This window comes from Sylvia atricapilla, chromosome 17 (assembly GCF_009819655.1).
Source record: "Sylvia atricapilla isolate bSylAtr1 chromosome 17, bSylAtr1.pri, whole genome shotgun sequence".
In the NCBI taxonomy this organism is placed as follows: domain Eukaryota; kingdom Metazoa; phylum Chordata; class Aves; order Passeriformes; family Sylviidae; genus Sylvia; species Sylvia atricapilla.
Window position 1 is genome coordinate 10,373,218 of NC_089156.1, and position 17,140 is coordinate 10,390,357.

Consider the following 17,140-nt stretch of genomic DNA (forward strand, 5'->3'; position numbering starts at 1 on the left):
AGCTCACTGGATTGGAATTAGAATGAATTTTGCCAATTTCCTTTATCTTCTTTTTTCCAGGGCTGCAGCTGCAGAAAAATATATCCTAGATATAAGAATAAATGGGAAAGCAAAGTGTCTGCCCAGTGTGTTGTGTTTACTGGCAAAGCAGTCAGATAATGCAAAGGAATATGGAACATCTTCATCTGTCTGAAAACAATCTCATGAAAAATTAGCTACTTAGACTCAGTGTTTCTGATGGAATATCATTTATCTTATTTATGGTGTGACGGCTGGGTAGGACTAACAAATAGAGCTGTCAAGGCAAAATGGCTTTAAAAGCACTGTTTTAATAATGCATAAGCTGGACAATAATTTGCTATTAAACATTCTTTAGTATTCTCAGCACCCACCTGGATGTTGGGATCACTGAATGTCAATGCTGTCACCTCCTGCATTTTGTGTTATTTGTTTCATCTTGCCCCACTCCGTGGGTTGATTTTGAACCCTTACTCTAAAAATTACACTAAAAGGTACAAGTGAGAGGTGAACTCAAAGCCCTGGGCATTTGTGATCAATAAAAACCATTTCATGAGGCTTCTTCCTAAAGGGGGGAAGGGTTGAATTGCTTTGCAAATAGCTGCATTTAATGGGATTAAATTTCCTCTGTAAATGGGGTATGTCCTTTACTGCCTAATATTTCTCTTGCTGTTGAGAATTCAGCTGCAAGGGTGGCTTCAAATCATTTCAAACCACCCATAATATGTGAAATTGGACTGTGTGGTTCAGCTGTGTTTTCCAGCAGTCAGAACAAAGCTCCTGTGTTTTGTTTCCCCTCCAACAGTAGCTCAGAAGGTCGCCCATTCCGACTGGGAACTGGAGCCAACATGGAGAAGGTGGTGAAGATGGATCGGGACATGACAAAAGTAAGAGGAGAAATAACTGAAGAATTACTCAACATCCTAAAAATTGGTGGCCAGTCAGAATTCTTGGGTTTTACTAATGTTAGGACTCCTTTGTTAAATACCGTTTTATTCATCCTTTACCTCTGTAAGTACAGATCCAGTACAGGGGTAAATGATGAAAAAGAATTTCAGCTGGTTCTTCCTGCAGCCATTGTAGGTCATGTTTAAGCCCTTGTAATATTCTCTTTCCTCAAGAGTTTAATGCACATTGGTAATGTGAGTTTCAAGCCACACACTTGAATTAAAATTTCATTTCTATTTTCAGACGTGTTCTTGAGTGTTTGCATCAGAAGTACTCATTGGTGGCTTTTTGATCAGAGAAACTGAACTGTTAATTTAAGAATGGAATGTTAAAGGCTGTGAATTGATCCCTGATCTCTCTGTAGATGATAAAAAGCAAGAGACAGAACTTGTCTGTGACTAACACACACGCAGGAGGGGGTTTTGCTGTGTTCTCAGCACTTTCACATGAGCAGAGTGACCAAACAGATCTTTCCATGGCAATTTCCTTTGCAGAGTGGCTGCTGTGAAGTCATTACAGAAGAAGCTGCTGCAGCTCTTAGAAAGGCAACCAAGTGGGCACAGTCTGGGCTGATAGTGAGTGTGGGGCCACCCATAGAGACTGTCAATCCAGAGAGCAGCAGTGGATTGTCCACTGGGGACAAAAAGAAGACTGCACAAACTTCCATTTGCAGGGAGAGGAATTCGGAGCTTGCCAGGTAAATCCTTTAGCCTCCATTCTGCTTTTCCCTCTACCAATATTTGTAGTGCTCCCAAACATAACCTGGCCGTTCATAAACTTCCTTTTTCTTTTTTTGTGTGTATCTTATTGACAACTGAAGCTTCTTTTCCTGCTGTGGTTTTGAACTGAATGGTCAAATTGCCTTTGTCTCCTGCGCAGGACGGATCCGGTGAGGCCGTTCATCAGCGGGCACGTGGCAAACAGCATGGCAGCAGAGGTGATTGCCCTGCTGCACAGCCTGCTCATGGCCCCAGAGTCCAACGCAGCCCAGATCTGGACAACAACTGCTGAAAAAGTGAGCAAACACAGCCATGAGTGGCACATTCCTCACTGGGGGTTGAGTAGTTAGAGAATCTAATGATTAGCGAGGCCTGAGCTGCTCCATTCTGATTTGCACATCAGGGTGTGGAACTGCACAGACCAAGCCCTTTCTCAGCTATCTCAGGGTGAGACAAATACTCAAAATTTACCCATCATGAGATAATATGCTGTCATTCTTTAAAGGCATTAACAATGCTGTTTGTTGGGGAGTTCCCTTGCCTGTGGCAGGTTATTTTACCTTGGCTGTTCTCTTGGCTGTGGCCTCTGAGGGTACAAAGTGTTGGCTGGAACAAACACTTTGGTTTTGTGTTCCTCTGAATCCTGCAGTATCTAATCTATTCCTTAGGTGAAATCTTCAGCAAAGACTTTTGCCAAGATATTTTATCCTGAAAGTTACTTGGGAATGGTCTTGGCTTTGATGGTGCTCGCACTTCAGAGAACTTGGAATATTCTGAGTTACATAATCCTCTTCAAGAACAAAAAAAATCTTCTGAGACTCTGTGGGCTGGAGGCTTGGGGCATTGGTTTTTGTTGGAATTGTGCTTTGAAGTTGTTCCCTGGTTTTTTTTTTTTGCTTCTGTCTTCAGGTTCTGTCTCGGGCTCTGATGTACATTCCACAGCTTGGGAAATATGCAGAGAGCATTTTGGAGAATGGGAGTAGCAGTGGAAGGAAACTGGCTAAACTTCAAAGGATTGCTCGGCAGGCAGTGGCTGCCCTGTGTGCTCTGGGTGGCTTTAAGGAGACAATTAAAATAGGTTCTGAAGTTCAGGTAATTCAGTGCTGTTCATATTTGATATCTTAGATGAGAATTGCTGCTCTCCTGAGGTTTTCCCTGCACTGGCATCCTTGGGAGCAGGATGTGCTTGTGGAACAGCAGCTTGTGGAGCTTTTTTCCTCAAACACCCCCCTGTGCTTGTGTGTGCAGTTGGTGTGTGATGTCAGACACTGATTCCTGGTTGTAACACCTTCAATCTCATGCAGCTCTTCTTTGGTTGTAGGTTTTAGGCAAAGGAATAGCAGGAAGCATTGGAGTTGTGGCATCTATTAATGAGCAAGAAGGTATAGCCACGGTCAAATTCCCACCCACCACTATAGACACTAGAAAGACCTCCCAGGCATCAGACACTTTAACTATTCCATTATCTAGGCTCTGTGTTCCAAGATCTGAGGTATGGGAGTTTTAAACATCCAATATTCAGTATAATCTTGATTCTTGCTTTATTTCTGTCACAGCATACTACTGACTATTAATCTACAGCACGTTAAAAAAAAAAAGTGCTTCATCTTTGCTTGTAAATGATTTGTAATGTTTGCCTTACTTTTAAGCATATATTAACAATGTGTTTAAGTTCTCATTCAAGTAACATAAATATTCATCTTTTGTGCTTAAAGATATTCCATTGCATACTGGGTTGGGTTGTTTGTTTTGTTTTGTTTCTTTGTGGGTGTTTTTTTGTTTTTTTTTTTGTTAATTTGTGGCTTGGTTTGGGGTTTGGTTGTGGTGTTTTTTTGGTTTTTTTTTGGTTTTTTTTGTTTGTTTTTTTTTTGGGGGGGGGGGGTTTTTTCTTTTATTGGTATTTGGTGCTGATTTTGGGATAGTAAAATACAAGAATTAACTCCAGGTAATAAAACACCCTCATTTCTTAGAAACTAACTACTTGAATTTAACTTTTTACCGTGCCCCCCCACCATCAGGCATTGCCTCTTCATAAACTGTCCATTACTGAGAAGGTAGTACAGGCAGTCCAGTCCATGTTGCTCCCTCAGGAGGGAAGTCTCTCTATTCACACCTCACTTCCTGCAACAGGAGATGGCTCAACCCCAGTAATGGCAGTGGTCCGGCTTCTTGCTGAAATTAGAACCAGGTGAGTCCTGGCTTTGTGCACAAACATCCCAGGGAATTGCATGAGGTCTTGTGCCCTTCCTCTGGGGGTGTGCAGCAAGGGACTGCAGGAATTCCTCTCTGCTCCCTTTTAGTGTCTGGGTGTTGTTCATGAGTATGCCTGCAACACACTGAGCAAATGCTTCAGTAAATCCATTTATGAAGCTGGGATAAGCTGCCTTTGGGGAGGGTCCAGCTAAAATCAGGGTTAAGACCACCCTTAAACAACCCTTGAATTCACTACTGTAAAGCCAGCTTTGAATTCAGCACACACTTTGTAACACTTTAAATGTGTTCTTTTTCTGTTCAGAGCATGCCTGGTGATGGCTCAGCTGTTGGAAGACAGCTCATTCTGTGAAGAATTCATTCAACAGTGCCCAGCTGCTGTAGAAGTTCTGAATTTGGTGGCCCAGGAGTGCAGCCCTGGTATGTAGCCAACACCTTCTTGGCATATTCAGGTCAGAGACAGAGCAGCTTTTAAAATCATTTCAGTGTTTTCTCCTGCAGCTACTCAGAGTGTAGGAGCTGGCACAGGACAGAGTGTCTTGTCACAGCTGCAGAGCTGCTGATGGAGGAGCAGCTAATATAATCAGCCTAAATCATTAAACACTAGGCATTCATTTAGTCCAGAACAGGATCATTCTGTATATCAAAGAAGCAAGTCCTGGTTTTCTTCTCCATTCTCCACTTCCCTTGCTTCCAGCATATCCTACTCTGCATTCCTTGACATTATCATTTGTATGTTTTCTTTTTAGGATCTTTTTTGCTGGTTTTTTCAATGCTTTGTTATATTCCTGATCCTTGAGCTCTCCTTGTTAAAGGATAAGCACTGGGCCCAGTAGGAATCTTAGTTCAGGGGCAAGTTTTTAGGAACATGCCAGAGAAAAAGCGGCTGAAGTGAAGGATAAGAGCCAAAGGATTTAGGTGTAAAAGGACAAGGACTGATTTTTTTGACAGCAGACAAATTTTTTTGCTTTTTTCCCTTTGCTGCACCATAAACTTGCTCACTAAAATGAACTTTGTATCTTAATTACCATAACAGTGCCTTTGCAAAACAAATACAAATTAAACACGAGAAAATACTTACGTATGTTAAATTTTACCCTTAATTCCATTGTTTAGGTAAGTGAGGCTGATCAAACCCCCTCAAAGTGTAAATATCATATTTATTTCTGCATTAAGACTGCACTGTTGGAGTCGAGGAAGCAGCTGGGAGCTAATGCCTGGTTTGGGTTGTTGTTGTTGCAGGAGAGAGGCTCGTGGTTGTGGAGATGCAGTGTGAGAGGTTACGGATGTTGTACCGGGACTGTGCTCGGCCCCCTCCTCCTCCCCTGCAAGCAGACAGGAGACAGGTGAGCTCAAGGACAGTGCTGAGCCCTCTGCCCTGGGAGAACCCCCTGCTGCTGCCCAAACTGGGGGCATTCTTGAAATAGCTCATTTAATGTGAATTTCTGTATTGGGATGGGATTTGTTGGAGTTGTATTAAATGTGCTCCTGATTAACTGTATGGTTGTATTTTAGTGGGTAACTTGAATTGTATTTGGTAGAATAAACTGCTCTGTTGTGTCTGCAGCCCAAAGAAATCACGTGGAGCCCATCCAGGGTGTTCCCCCCAGTGAGAGCCTGCATGTTCTCCTCACACCTCACTGCTGTGACCTTCCTGGCTGATCCCAGTGCAGGTGGAGGACTTCCTCGGGGCACCTTTATCTATGCCACCTCCCCAGTGCCAGTACAGGTGAGACCCCACAGCTCTCCAACACTTTGTCATTGAATATCCAACAGAGCATGTAAAGAAAAAGCAAGAAAATTGCCTCTTTAAACTCTGTTTTGTAAATAACCTTTTAAAATGTGTCATTACTTTTATTTCTAGGCACCATCATTCTACTGGGAAATTGAAGTGGTTTCCTATGGAGATACAGATGATGACACTGGGCCAATAGTTTCCTTTGGATTTGCCACAGAGGCTGAAAAACGGGATGGGGCTTGGACAAACCCAGTGGGCACCTGCCTCTTCCACAAGTAGGTTGGAGATGCACATCAAAACCATTTGTCAGCAGACTGGGGAGGTGGCTGTAGAGGGCAATACAGACTTGTAAATTGAAATGCTAAAATGATGGACTGGAATATCTTTGCAAGATCAGGAGAGCTGAGTTGCCTTTTGAGTATCACAGCTTTGGTGGGTGGTGATCCTGCTCTGGCTCAATGCTCTGGCTCATTGTGTCCTTGTTGCCCCTCAGCAATGGCCGAGCAGTGCATTACAATGGCTCCAGCCTGCTGCAGTGGAAGAGTGTCAGACTGGATGTGACTCTTTCTCCTGGTATGTGAGAGCATAAAATCCTTATCTGCTCCATCAGAAAATCCTCTAAATGTCAGGGAAATGCAAGATGAGAAAACTGATTAAATTCTGTTTATGATTGTTTTTCTCCAGGTGATGTAGCAGGAATTGGATGGGAAAGAACAGAAGGAACTCCTCCTCCTCCAGGGCAGCCAGCAAAAGGCAGAGTTTATTTTACATATTGTGGGCAGAGACTTGTGCCCTACCTAGAGGATGTGTCTGGTGGAATGTGGCCAGTTGTCCACATTCAGAAAAAGGCAAGTTTGTAACAGAAATATGTCACTTAATATACTTTCAGAAATATTAAAAACATTGTATAAAATATTGAACCTACTCTGTAGAAAAGCAGATTGATAGTTTTTACCTTTCTTGGGTGGGTTGAGGTATTCATCAGCCCTCCCAGGTGCACGTGTTGTGTCATTGTTTTGGTTTTCGCTGCCCATGAGCACAGCAGTGTGCAGTTGGCCTGGCAGGATGCCTTGTGCCATGCCAGGGGCTCCTCTCTCAGCATTCCTGGCCAGCAGTGGCCTTGCTTCAACGCACCCAGCTCAGGCTTCAAACTGGAACGCAGGAGACTTCCAAGTGTGTCTTTAGCAGCCTGAAGCTTCCTCAGAGTGCAATCTGGGGGTGCTGGTGGTGGGGAGGTGTGATCAGCTGCTGCCTGGAGCAGGGTGAGGGCTCAGAGCAGGATCTCAGAGCTTCCCTGGATCCTTTTGCAGAACACCAAAGTGCGGGCGAACTTCGGCTCGCGGCCGTTCGCCTACGCCGAGGGCCAGGCTCACCGCAACGCCGCCGACCTGTGCCTGGACCTGGCCGAGGAGATCAGTGCCAACTTCGAGGCCCTGCCCTTTGCCATGGCCTCTGACAGTGACAATGACGCTGGCACCAGCATCGCCTCCGACCCCGGCACCCACGGGCCGCCCTGCAGGATCGCCGCCGTCGCCACGGCTCAGCAGCGTAAAGTGACATTCACTCCTTTTAAAGCCCTCCCAGCAGAAATGCCAAGCAAGGAAATAGGATTTCAGCCCAGCCTGGCTGCAGTCCTTAGTCCTTAGGTTGTGCCTGTTTAGGTGGGGCAGTACCACAAGTCAGAGCTATGTTTATCTGATTTTAGACAAGGCAATTAAAACCATCTTCTTTGGTCTTCCTCTGTGTGAATCCATAAATTATTTGTAATTAACTCAGCTACAATGAGAAATTGTTTCATTAGTGCTTGGGATACAATAGGATGTCATGGTGGATTGGATCAGCCAATTGGTTATGCTGTGTCAAAAGGCATTGCATTCCCACCCCCCTGAATGGAAAGCATGGAATGCTGTATATCTGCAATTTCATGGGATGTCTTTGCATGCATTATCATCTCATTATTTCTGTCTGTGTCTTGCAGAGTATGACAGTGACACTTCCTGCCACTATAAAATGGAGCTGAGCTATGAGAACTTCATCACCTCAGGCCCTGATCCTCACCCCCCTCCCATTGCAGATGATGAAAGTGATGATGATGATGACGATGACATTCCCAGGGTGAGGAATGTGGCAAACTCTACCTCCTCTAATTTAGAGCCTAAAACCAGATCTTATCATTTAGATTTTGAAATTTTGCCACCCAAGAGGTTTTCCTGCTTCCCTAACAAAAATACAACTGCTGGTAACTTATCACTTCTTGCTGTTCTAAAATACTTCTATCTTTGTAGGAGGATCACTATGCCCTCTTGGTCAAAGCCTGGGAAACCAAAGTTTTCCCTACAATTAGAAGAAGATTCCGTAATGAGGCTGAGAGGAAGTCTGGGCTGGATCAGATTAAAGGAGCTTTACAGTTAGGTATGGCTGTATTTACTTCCATGCATGTTCTTTTCTGTGATGTGCAGGAAGTCTGGGAGAACACCTGTATTTCTTTCATATTTTACTGTACTCAGGGCTGGAAAACTTAAAAAAAAAATTCACTTGTTGTTTCCCTCTGTGCTTAGAATTTGGTTTGTGCTCATGCTTTAACACTTTTTCTATGCTGGACTATTTAAATAGGGAAAATGTTTCAGAAGTAGTGATAGAATTCATTGTGATGTGGATACAGACAGACATTCTGGAATAATAGTTGGGGAGAAAACTATATTCCGTGCATTTTCTGTCTGTGGCTATCAAGGTAAAACTTCTTAGGCTTTAATAATAATGGGAGATTTTGGAGTTTTCTAGAATTCAGGTCTGGCAGGACAATGTGTTTGTGAGAAAGTCACATTAAGAGTGAGGTAGGAAATCTGAGCCCACATGAGAAACTCAGGAAAAGCTTTCTCAGGCAATCTCCCAGTTTCCATCTTTCAGCCTGACTGAGAGAGTATTTAAGTAATTAGGAAACAGACCTGCGTGGGACCTTAATGAGAAGAACTTACTTCAAGTGGCTGAGGGAAATAAGTTGCACTCCCTCCTGTCTTTCAGGAATGGTTGATATAGCAAGGCAAACTGTGGAATTCCTGTACGAGGAGAATGGAGGCATCCCAAGGGATCTCTACCTTCCCACCATCGAGGATATCAAAGATGAAGCAAACAAATTCACAATCGATAAAGTACGGAAAGGTAAGGGCAACACAGTGGATCCTGAGGGGTAAAGAAAAGCTTAGAGGTGTTTGGGATCTACTGCAGAAATTGTCACCTGAGGAAAACACCTTGCAAGTGATGTCCATTTCTCCAGGTCTCACTGTGGTGACTCGCTCTCCTGACAGCAACAATGTCACCAGCAGCGCGGTGGGAACAGCTCTACCCAAATTTGCCATTCGGGGCATGCTGAAGACATTTGGCCTCCATGGGGTTGTTCTGGATGTGGACTCGGTGAGTAAAGACACGCTGGGGGTACTTTTGATGATCAGTATGACACAACTGGGAGCAAAAACCGCTGAGGATGCTGGATTGGGGCTCTCTTGGAAGGAAAAAAGTGGTTGTAGTTATTGTGTTACTGACAGTGCTGGGTTTGGTGTTGCAGGTTAATGAACTGGTCCAAGTGGAGACCTATCTGCGGAGTGAGGGGGTGCTGGTGAGGTACTGGTATCCCATTGACATGTTGGAAAGGCCACCTGCAGGATACAGGAGGACTGCAACCAATGGATTGGTCACCCTGGATAACACCAACATCCAAATTCACAGGTGAAAAAAGAGATGTAGTTACAAGGCACTTTATTACCTGAATTGGAATTACCTGAAGAGCATTTTCTGTAGTACAGTTACCTGCTTACAGCTTTGTTTTAAGCAGTACAAACTTGTGAATTTTATTGTCGTGGTTGGATTTAATGTTAAGGAATTAATAGAATTAATGTTTGTGTTCCTCAGAGAGCTGTTGAGGAGTGAAGCTGCCCTGGCCAAGCTCTACTGTCGCATGGCTCTGCTCAATATTTTTGCTCCCAAATCTCCTCACATGTTCACCCGGCTGTTCCACATTCCTGCCATCCGGGATATCACCCTGGAGCACCTGCAGCTGCTCTCCAACCAGCTTCTTGCACCACCTCTTCCTGGTAAACACTTGGTTTTGTCACAGCTCTTTTTCTGTACAGTGTTTTTCTGGGGACAAAAAAAAATGAATGAATTTGGTATTTCTTTATTAGCTGGTTAATAATGATGATATTCAAGAATGAGCTGGAGTGATCCCACAGCTCTGTGTTTGCTCTCACCAGGGGCTGGGCTGAGGTTGGTGAGGGGCACAGCTGGCATGGAGACCCCATCAGAGCTACAAGGCTGGACAGGTCCTTTTTCCTGCTTTTAGGCAAGGAGTTTTCCACTTGAAAACAGAGCTTGGGAATCTTCCAGGTGTTTTACAGCTTTTGTTTCCCAGGCTATGTAAACACTTGGAATGATCTCCAAATTCGTGCTGTTTTCCTTGTTGTTCCAGATGGAACCATCAGCTCAAGCTCCATTCTCCTGGCCCAGTCCCTGCAGCACTGCATCCATTCCCAGACCTGTGCTGTCACTGACCTCTTCTACCAGGGCAATTCCCAAGCCATCAGGGAGTGGCTCACTGTGGCCATTACTCGGACACTGCATCAGGGAGAGGAGAGTCTGTTGGACCTCACCAAACAGATCTGCTCCTTTCTGCAGGTAAAATAATCACTCATGTTTTGTGAGTGTTGGCTTCCCTTCTCAGGAGCCCTTGTTCTCTGTGATTGTAATTTCCATGGTGATGTCCCTCACAGGGAATTGTTTCTCTGGATGAATTCTATTATCCTGATTGTGGTGGGCACACTGAAAACAGAAGCGGTAGCAATGCTCTGGATTGAATTAAAATCAAGTGGCCTCCCACTGTGTCGTAATTTGCAATTAATTAAATATCCTGGCTATAGAGCACTCTATAAATAAAGAAGAGGGAGGAGGTTTGCCGCTGTTTGGGATCTTTCATGATGAATTATCCTGTTACAGGCGGCACCAGAACAATTTCCTGCCGAAGAATTCCCAATTTCCGAATCCAAGGTCAACATGGATGTGAATTTTCCTGGGGCTGCCTTTGTGATTGTGTCCTGCAAGGAAAGTCAGTCTGGGTTCCGAAAAGAGTGAGTTATGGAGAGGGGCAAAACTGGGTCTAAACCTGGCAACCCTGGGGATGGAGTTATTTATTTTTTTAGAGTTATCTCTTCTCCGAGACTTACTCTGCGCGGTGGCTGGGACATTTTCCATCTGGTCTGAGCCTAACCAAGCTGTGCTGCTGTTTCCCCAGCTCGTCCCTGTACAAGGCCCCCTGGGCCCGGGTGCTGGTCTATGGGCTGGGGCACAAGGTGAAGAGGAACGGGCAGCTGAACCTGATCGAGGCCGTGTGCTACCCCCGCGACGCCTCGCCCACCAACACCGGCCTCACGCCGCCCCCCACCACCAACCAGTACCCAGCTGTGATCACCCCCACGGACAGGGTGCACATCAAACTGGGTGAGCACAGCCACAGCGCCAGGGAACAGCCCTCACTGTGCTCTCAGAGCTCAGAGCAGCTTCATTATGGCCTCTGCAGCACTTTCCTGTGTGGTCGCCAGTGCTAAGGACAGGATTTTTGTACAAGGAATTAATTCTTAACCAAAAAGGCCTGGTTTTATAAACATTGGCAAACCAAAACCTCATGATTTTTATACTCCAGAGTCCACCCAGCAGCATTTGTATTCAAAATACTAATTTCTGCAGTGTTGGTGCTGTTGGTGTTTGAGGAGCTGTTTCAGATGGAGAATATTTTTTTGTTGCTTTTTTAGATGTTTGTAGGACCCTCTTATCCACAGAGTAATATATCTGCAGTGTGGCAATACTCAGGTCACCCCAGCTTCTCCAGCAAGAAAAATCATTAATATTCTTTTTACTCTTACCCAGAGGGAGAGACAGTGAGATTCAGAGCAGTGAAGGTGACTGGGTGTAGCAAGTTCTTAAAACTTCCCCTTGCAGATCCTAAAGTTCTTCTGCTGATGTTGTTTTCTGTACCTGTCAGACAGAAATAAATTATTTTTGGGGAAATTCTGTGTGTATGTTTAGATATGTTCAGGTTCAAAATTATTCTGTTTCTTTATGTGAATAAAATATTCTCTGTACGTTTATAATTGTAGATTATATTAACTTATCAATGTAGAGAAACATTCCTGTTTGTTCATTACAAAGTGCTGCAGAGAAGATTCTCATTTAACATAAGTTTAGCCTTGAAAAAATCCTAAATGTTACTAGTTTAACTTTATCAATGCTCAGAATCATGATAACGATTTTCTTGAATCTTTTTGCTTAGGAGTGTCTCCTCCTCCTGGAGCTGTACTGGTCTTGCATTCCCTCCCCCTGGAATTCCCTCTGGCAATGGCATTCACAGAACAGCTCTTAACCTGGAAATTAGAAGATGGGGATGGAAAATCCGAAGATGAGCTGGATACTATTCCTGCCTCAGTTCTCTTGCAAGTAGTGGAATTTTTAGGTGAGAATGGGGTATTTCCTTAGTAAAGAGCACTGATAATGTGTGGGCTCAGGTGGAGAGTTTATGAAACAAAAACTACAGTTCAAGTTTTCTGAGTTTGTCCACTATAATGAAATTTTCTTTGAACTCCAGAAGTTTTCTGTTGATCTGCAGTTCGTGGAATAGCCTTCCTGTCTTACTGCTGCCATGACATTGAAATGGGCTTTTCTAGTGGTTTTTTTAGTGTTACTCTCTGCTAAGAGTGAAACACTGCTGACTGGCCTGCCTTGCCTTCCTCACACAGGCAACTTCCTCTGGACAACTGACATGGCAGCATGTGTGAAGGAATTGATCTTTCACCTCTTGGCCGAGCTGCTTCGCAAAATCCACAATCTGGAGCAGAAAAAGAATCCAGCAGGATTGTCCTCATCCATTGCCCTGCAGCTCAACCCCTGCCTGGCCATGCTCATGGCCCTGCAGTCAGAGCTGCACAAGCTCTATGACGAGGAAACCCAGAACTGGGTGTCTGGGAATGCCTGTGGTGGCTCTGGGGTTGGAGTGGCCGACCAGGGAAGATTCTCCACGTACTTCCATGCCCTGATGGAAGTGTGCCTGGCTGTGGCAGAAGTCACCTTGCCCATCAACATGAGCGTGACAGCCAATGTGATCTCATCCACCAGTGCCCCAAATCTTAGTGACTCCTCCTCCTCGTCCTCATCTTCCCCAGGGCAGACACCACAGAGCCCGAGCTTGCTGTCCAAGAGGAAAAAAGTCAAAATGAAGCGGGAAAAAACCTCATCTTCGGGGAAAAGGGCTTCATCCAGGGCGGCCGAGACGGACGCGGCGCTCCTCAGCATCGGGGGCAGCAAGCCTGAGGACATGCTGTGGTTCCACAGAGCTCTGACCCTGCTGATAATCCTCAGGCACCTGACAAAGAAGGACCCCCAGGGGCTGGGTGTGACCAACGACGCGGTGGCAGACGCCTGCCAGGCCCTGGTGGGGCCCACGGCCCACAGCCGCCTGCTGGTCATCTCGGGCATCCCCACGCACCTGGAGGAGGGCACCGTCAGGAACGCCATCAGGAAGGCCTGCAACGCCCACGGCGGCGTCTTCAAGGACGAGATCTACATCCCTTTGCAGGAAGAGGATCCCAAAAAAACCAAGGACAAAGCGGAAGGAGGCGAGTGCAGGACGGAGCTGGAAAAGCCGACGGTTTCCAGCAGCGCCGACAGTTTGGACATCAGCAGCTCCAGCAGTGTCACCCCCGCCATGAGCGTCAGCGCCTCGGCGTCCACCAGCCAGGCTTCCCTCTGCAGCTCCCAGGGAATATCCCGCACCGTCAGCGACATCTCCGTGGACCAGTTCCAAGCAGGGCTGGAGCTGGCCATCCCGCCCGGATTGCTGGAGCAGCCGCACGTGGTGTCCAGCCAGGAGAGTTTGGATCTTTCCCACTGCAGCACGGGCAGTCTGGGCAGCCTGGGCAGCCTCGGGGAGCCGCTGGACAACGTGGAGACGGCGTCGGTGTCGGACGTGGGCTCCATGTACACCGTGACATCTCTGGACAATCAGCCGCTGCTGTCACGGCCCATCAAGGGCTTTGCTGTGGTGGAGGTAAAGGAGAGGGACCTCTGGAGCCAGGGCTTTCTGGGAGAATGGGATCTCACTCTAGGAACTGGCTCTTTCCATGGGTGCAGGGTAAATGTATGTCTAAGAGCATGGGAGACTGGGAGTTGTCAGCTTGGACAGGATGGCTGAGGAGCACAGAATTCCCTTCCCCACATTCACGGTCTTGGGAACAATCCCTGCCTCTCAAAGGACAGAGGGCACCCAGTAGTGGAGAACAGAAGGAAATAGGGAAGAACTCTTGTGTGTTCCAGCTTGTAGAGCTCATTTTCACGGAGTACTGCTGAAGCCAAGACCATAAATTAAATCCTAAGGGATTAAATTCCTCTGGAGGATTGGTAGCTGTGGAGCACAGCAGCCAGTGCAGCTTCCAACTGAGGAAATCGTTAAACTGCTTTGCAGAGGCTGGGAGAACATGTCAGGGGAAAGATCAATTAATTTCCTCTTTCATGTGGCTTTCTCTAAGATTTGCTCTGGCCACTGCTGTGATGAATTTAGAGATTGGGGCCCTATTGGTTTGACCCACAAGGCAGCTATTTAATGTTTAATCAGTACATTTTCCCCTATTTTGAACCACCTATGGATTCCTCTATAAAGCTACTTTAGGAGAGATGATAAATTTTGTTGCTGTCTGGTTCCAAATTAATTTTTAAAAGCATTGTGGGTGGTTGCCATCAGTTCTGGGTCACTCAAGGTGTTCAGCTCTGCACAAGAACCTTCCTCTCTGCTTTTTCTGCCAGTTGCCTGCTGTGTATTTATCAGGAGCTTCCACAAGCACAGCCATTCCTGATAGCCTGGGAACGGAGAGAGATGTTTTTGTATAGTCTGGGATTGTATCAGTTCCTTTTTAGAAGAAAATAAGCTTATTCAGATGGAGACTCTGCAAGTTGCTATTCTTGAGCTGTTAATTGACGTGAAGACATCATTGAAATAAAGCATTAAGTGTGGAGAGAAAGCTGCCAGAGTGTTCACATGGAAACTATTCCAAGTCTGGAGCTGCTCTGGTAGTGGTTATTCTAGGAATCAAAGGAAGTTGCTGTTCCTCTTCCCACTCTGTGTAGCTGAGGCTTCAAGGCCTGTGCTAACTGAGATTTTTCAGAGTGGAGAATTGAGACAGGGACACCAGAGTTACAAATAACAATGCCAGCTCACCTGGCTGACACCCTCAGCTCCTTCCCTGCTGTTCCCAAGGGCTGCCTCCAGCCTGAGAAATGGGATAGATCAGAGCTGTGCCTGGCTAACTCCCAATATGGGGATTCCAGTGTTCTCAGAAAGGATCTTTTCTTGGCTGAACCTGAATTTTGCCATCAAATTATTGATGCAGCAGAGAAGAGAAGCAATAATGATTATCTGGATGGGGAAGGGGGAAGTGCTTAAACCTCAAATTCCTATGAATGGAAGTGAATTTGTTTTCTCGGAATTGCCATGAACTAATTTCATTATTTGTACAGATAAGGTCAAGAGCCAAAATAGAGAAAATCCGAGCCAGCCTCTTTAACAGCAGTGACCTCATTGGCTTGTCCAGCCTGGATGGGGAGGATGAGCTCATGGAGATGTCAACTGAAGAGATTTTAACTGTTTCCACTGTAAATCAGAGTTTGTTTGACACCCAGGGGAGCCCAGCTCTAGAAGATTATTTCAATGATAAGTCAATAAAAGGTAGGTTTGATATTGGCAAATCTCTCTGGTGTTCAGCATTTTGGGAGATGAACAGGGCTCAGATTCTCCTTGGTTCAGTGTAAATCAGGGGTGACAACAAGTCAGGGAGGAATTCCAAAGTAAGTTTTCTCTCTGCAGGGGCTGTTTGCAAGCTGAGAATTGCTCAGTTGTCCCCCCAGCTAATCAAATAAATCATAAAAAAATGAATAGAACACTCCTCATCAACCCAAAAAACTACTGAATTACCTCTTTAAATTAAAAATAATTTTTAATTCTATTTTCTTGGGTTTTTTTTTTTTAGTAAATAGTCACTGAAATAACTTTTGACTGCTAGTTCAGTTGATAGATGTTGGTGTTTGTCTGCACAACATAATTTTTATCCTGGCATGATAAATAAGCTGCTTTTTTCATTCCCACTACTCCCTCAAGTAATAATTACAGGATGTGGCCAATTCTGTCTTAAGTGGGGTGCAGAAGGAGCAGGTTTTTCACTGAAAATATGATTTTATGTTTTTTTCCTGCAGAAGTGATTTTCCATCTCAAAGCAAGTGCCATATGATAAAGTATTTCATCTGAATGCAAAACCTATTTTCACATTTCAAATTCTAACCAGTTATTACGGTATTTTGTACCAAATTGTTGGTTTTGGTTTTTTTTTAATTAGGTGAAAAACTGGTCCCAGGTGCTCGGGAAGTTCTCACAGAGATCTTTAAAAGCTGTGTGCATTCAGAGCAAATGCTGAGCCTGACCCCAGCCAAGCCCATCAAGGTGGCTGACATTTACCTCAGCAAGGAGCAGATCAATTCCCAAACCCCTGGGAACCTTCTCCACGTCTTCTTCACCAACGTCCGCCCTCCCAAGAAGGTGCTGGAGGACCAGCTGACCCAGGTAGTGCTTTGCTGACTGTTCTCAGCCTCTCGTGGTGTCCCTTGAAAGCACTGGGTGATGATTCACTTTTTGTCTTGGAAGATTTTGAGGAAATACGGAGTTCCCAAGCCCAAATTTGACAAGAGCAAGTACAACAAGGCGGGCAAGGAGCAGCACCCGGTGAAGGTGGTGAGCACCAAGCGCCCGGTCACCAAACCTCCCACCAAGGAGAAGTCCATGCTCAACAGTGTCAGGTGGGTGTCCTCAGCCTCGTGGCTCTTGTGACATATTGGATTTCACTGTAAAAAAATCCAGGTTTTTATCCCTCTGTGCCTCCGTGTATTGGAACAGGGAAACGCAGCCACGACGTTAATGTCAGAACGTCTCAGATTTCTGGAGATTATTTGGCCAAGTTTTTCTTTTTCCACAGATTGGGGTAGAGTTGTTGGGATCTGTTTACAGAACATTGGAATTGTGTTCATCAGTGTTCTATCCCAATGCACTTATTAAAAAAAACAGATCAGGTTGGACAGGGTTTGGAGCAACCTATGGAAGGTGTCCCATGGCAGGAGTGGCCCTGGATGGGCTTTAGGATCCTTCCAAACAATTTTGGGATTCTGTGAACAGATGAAAGAAAACTTTTGATCCTATCACTCACTTTGTCCCTCAGCCGAACAGCCTTAAGTGAGAAGAAACCCACTGTAAAACCCAAATCTCCTGAGAAGAGCAAACCTGAGGAGAAGGACCCTGAGAAGTCTCCCACAAAGAAACAGGAAGGTGGGAGCTGCAGAGAACTTTTTATAGTTTTGCATCATAGAAGAGTATTTTTATTGGCATGTTTATATTATTTCATGATAGATTTGATTTATTTTTATTTCTAAC

At 45.3% G+C, this 17,140-nt stretch overlaps 1 protein-coding gene across 3 annotated transcripts in view; it reads left to right on the forward strand.

Moving 5' to 3' along the window:
• The window catches only part of HECTD4 (HECT domain E3 ubiquitin protein ligase 4), a 66,027-nt gene that overhangs the window by 37,643 nt on the left and 11,244 nt on the right, over positions 1 to 17,140 (forward strand). For all 3 annotated transcript variants that reach the window (XM_066331597.1, XM_066331598.1, XM_066331599.1), the window contains exons 38-65: positions 824 to 905; positions 1,461 to 1,663; positions 1,846 to 1,981; positions 2,595 to 2,777; positions 3,007 to 3,177; positions 3,704 to 3,873; positions 4,201 to 4,316; positions 5,139 to 5,242; positions 5,464 to 5,625; positions 5,761 to 5,909; positions 6,128 to 6,207; positions 6,319 to 6,482; positions 6,945 to 7,182; positions 7,613 to 7,749; positions 7,920 to 8,046; positions 8,656 to 8,793; positions 8,909 to 9,045; positions 9,197 to 9,357; positions 9,541 to 9,722; positions 10,097 to 10,302; positions 10,621 to 10,751; positions 10,916 to 11,121; positions 11,951 to 12,130; positions 12,414 to 13,720; positions 15,184 to 15,391; positions 16,056 to 16,279; positions 16,361 to 16,512; positions 16,929 to 17,035. In XM_066331597.1, coding sequence (XP_066187694.1) covers positions 824 to 905; positions 1,461 to 1,663; positions 1,846 to 1,981; positions 2,595 to 2,777; positions 3,007 to 3,177; positions 3,704 to 3,873; positions 4,201 to 4,316; positions 5,139 to 5,242; positions 5,464 to 5,625; positions 5,761 to 5,909; positions 6,128 to 6,207; positions 6,319 to 6,482; positions 6,945 to 7,182; positions 7,613 to 7,749; positions 7,920 to 8,046; positions 8,656 to 8,793; positions 8,909 to 9,045; positions 9,197 to 9,357; positions 9,541 to 9,722; positions 10,097 to 10,302; positions 10,621 to 10,751; positions 10,916 to 11,121; positions 11,951 to 12,130; positions 12,414 to 13,720; positions 15,184 to 15,391; positions 16,056 to 16,279; positions 16,361 to 16,512; positions 16,929 to 17,035 — 5,561 coding nt within the window. The remainder of the gene's footprint in view (positions 1 to 823; positions 906 to 1,460; positions 1,664 to 1,845; positions 1,982 to 2,594; positions 2,778 to 3,006; positions 3,178 to 3,703; positions 3,874 to 4,200; positions 4,317 to 5,138; positions 5,243 to 5,463; positions 5,626 to 5,760; positions 5,910 to 6,127; positions 6,208 to 6,318; positions 6,483 to 6,944; positions 7,183 to 7,612; positions 7,750 to 7,919; positions 8,047 to 8,655; positions 8,794 to 8,908; positions 9,046 to 9,196; positions 9,358 to 9,540; positions 9,723 to 10,096; positions 10,303 to 10,620; positions 10,752 to 10,915; positions 11,122 to 11,950; positions 12,131 to 12,413; positions 13,721 to 15,183; positions 15,392 to 16,055; positions 16,280 to 16,360; positions 16,513 to 16,928; positions 17,036 to 17,140) is intronic.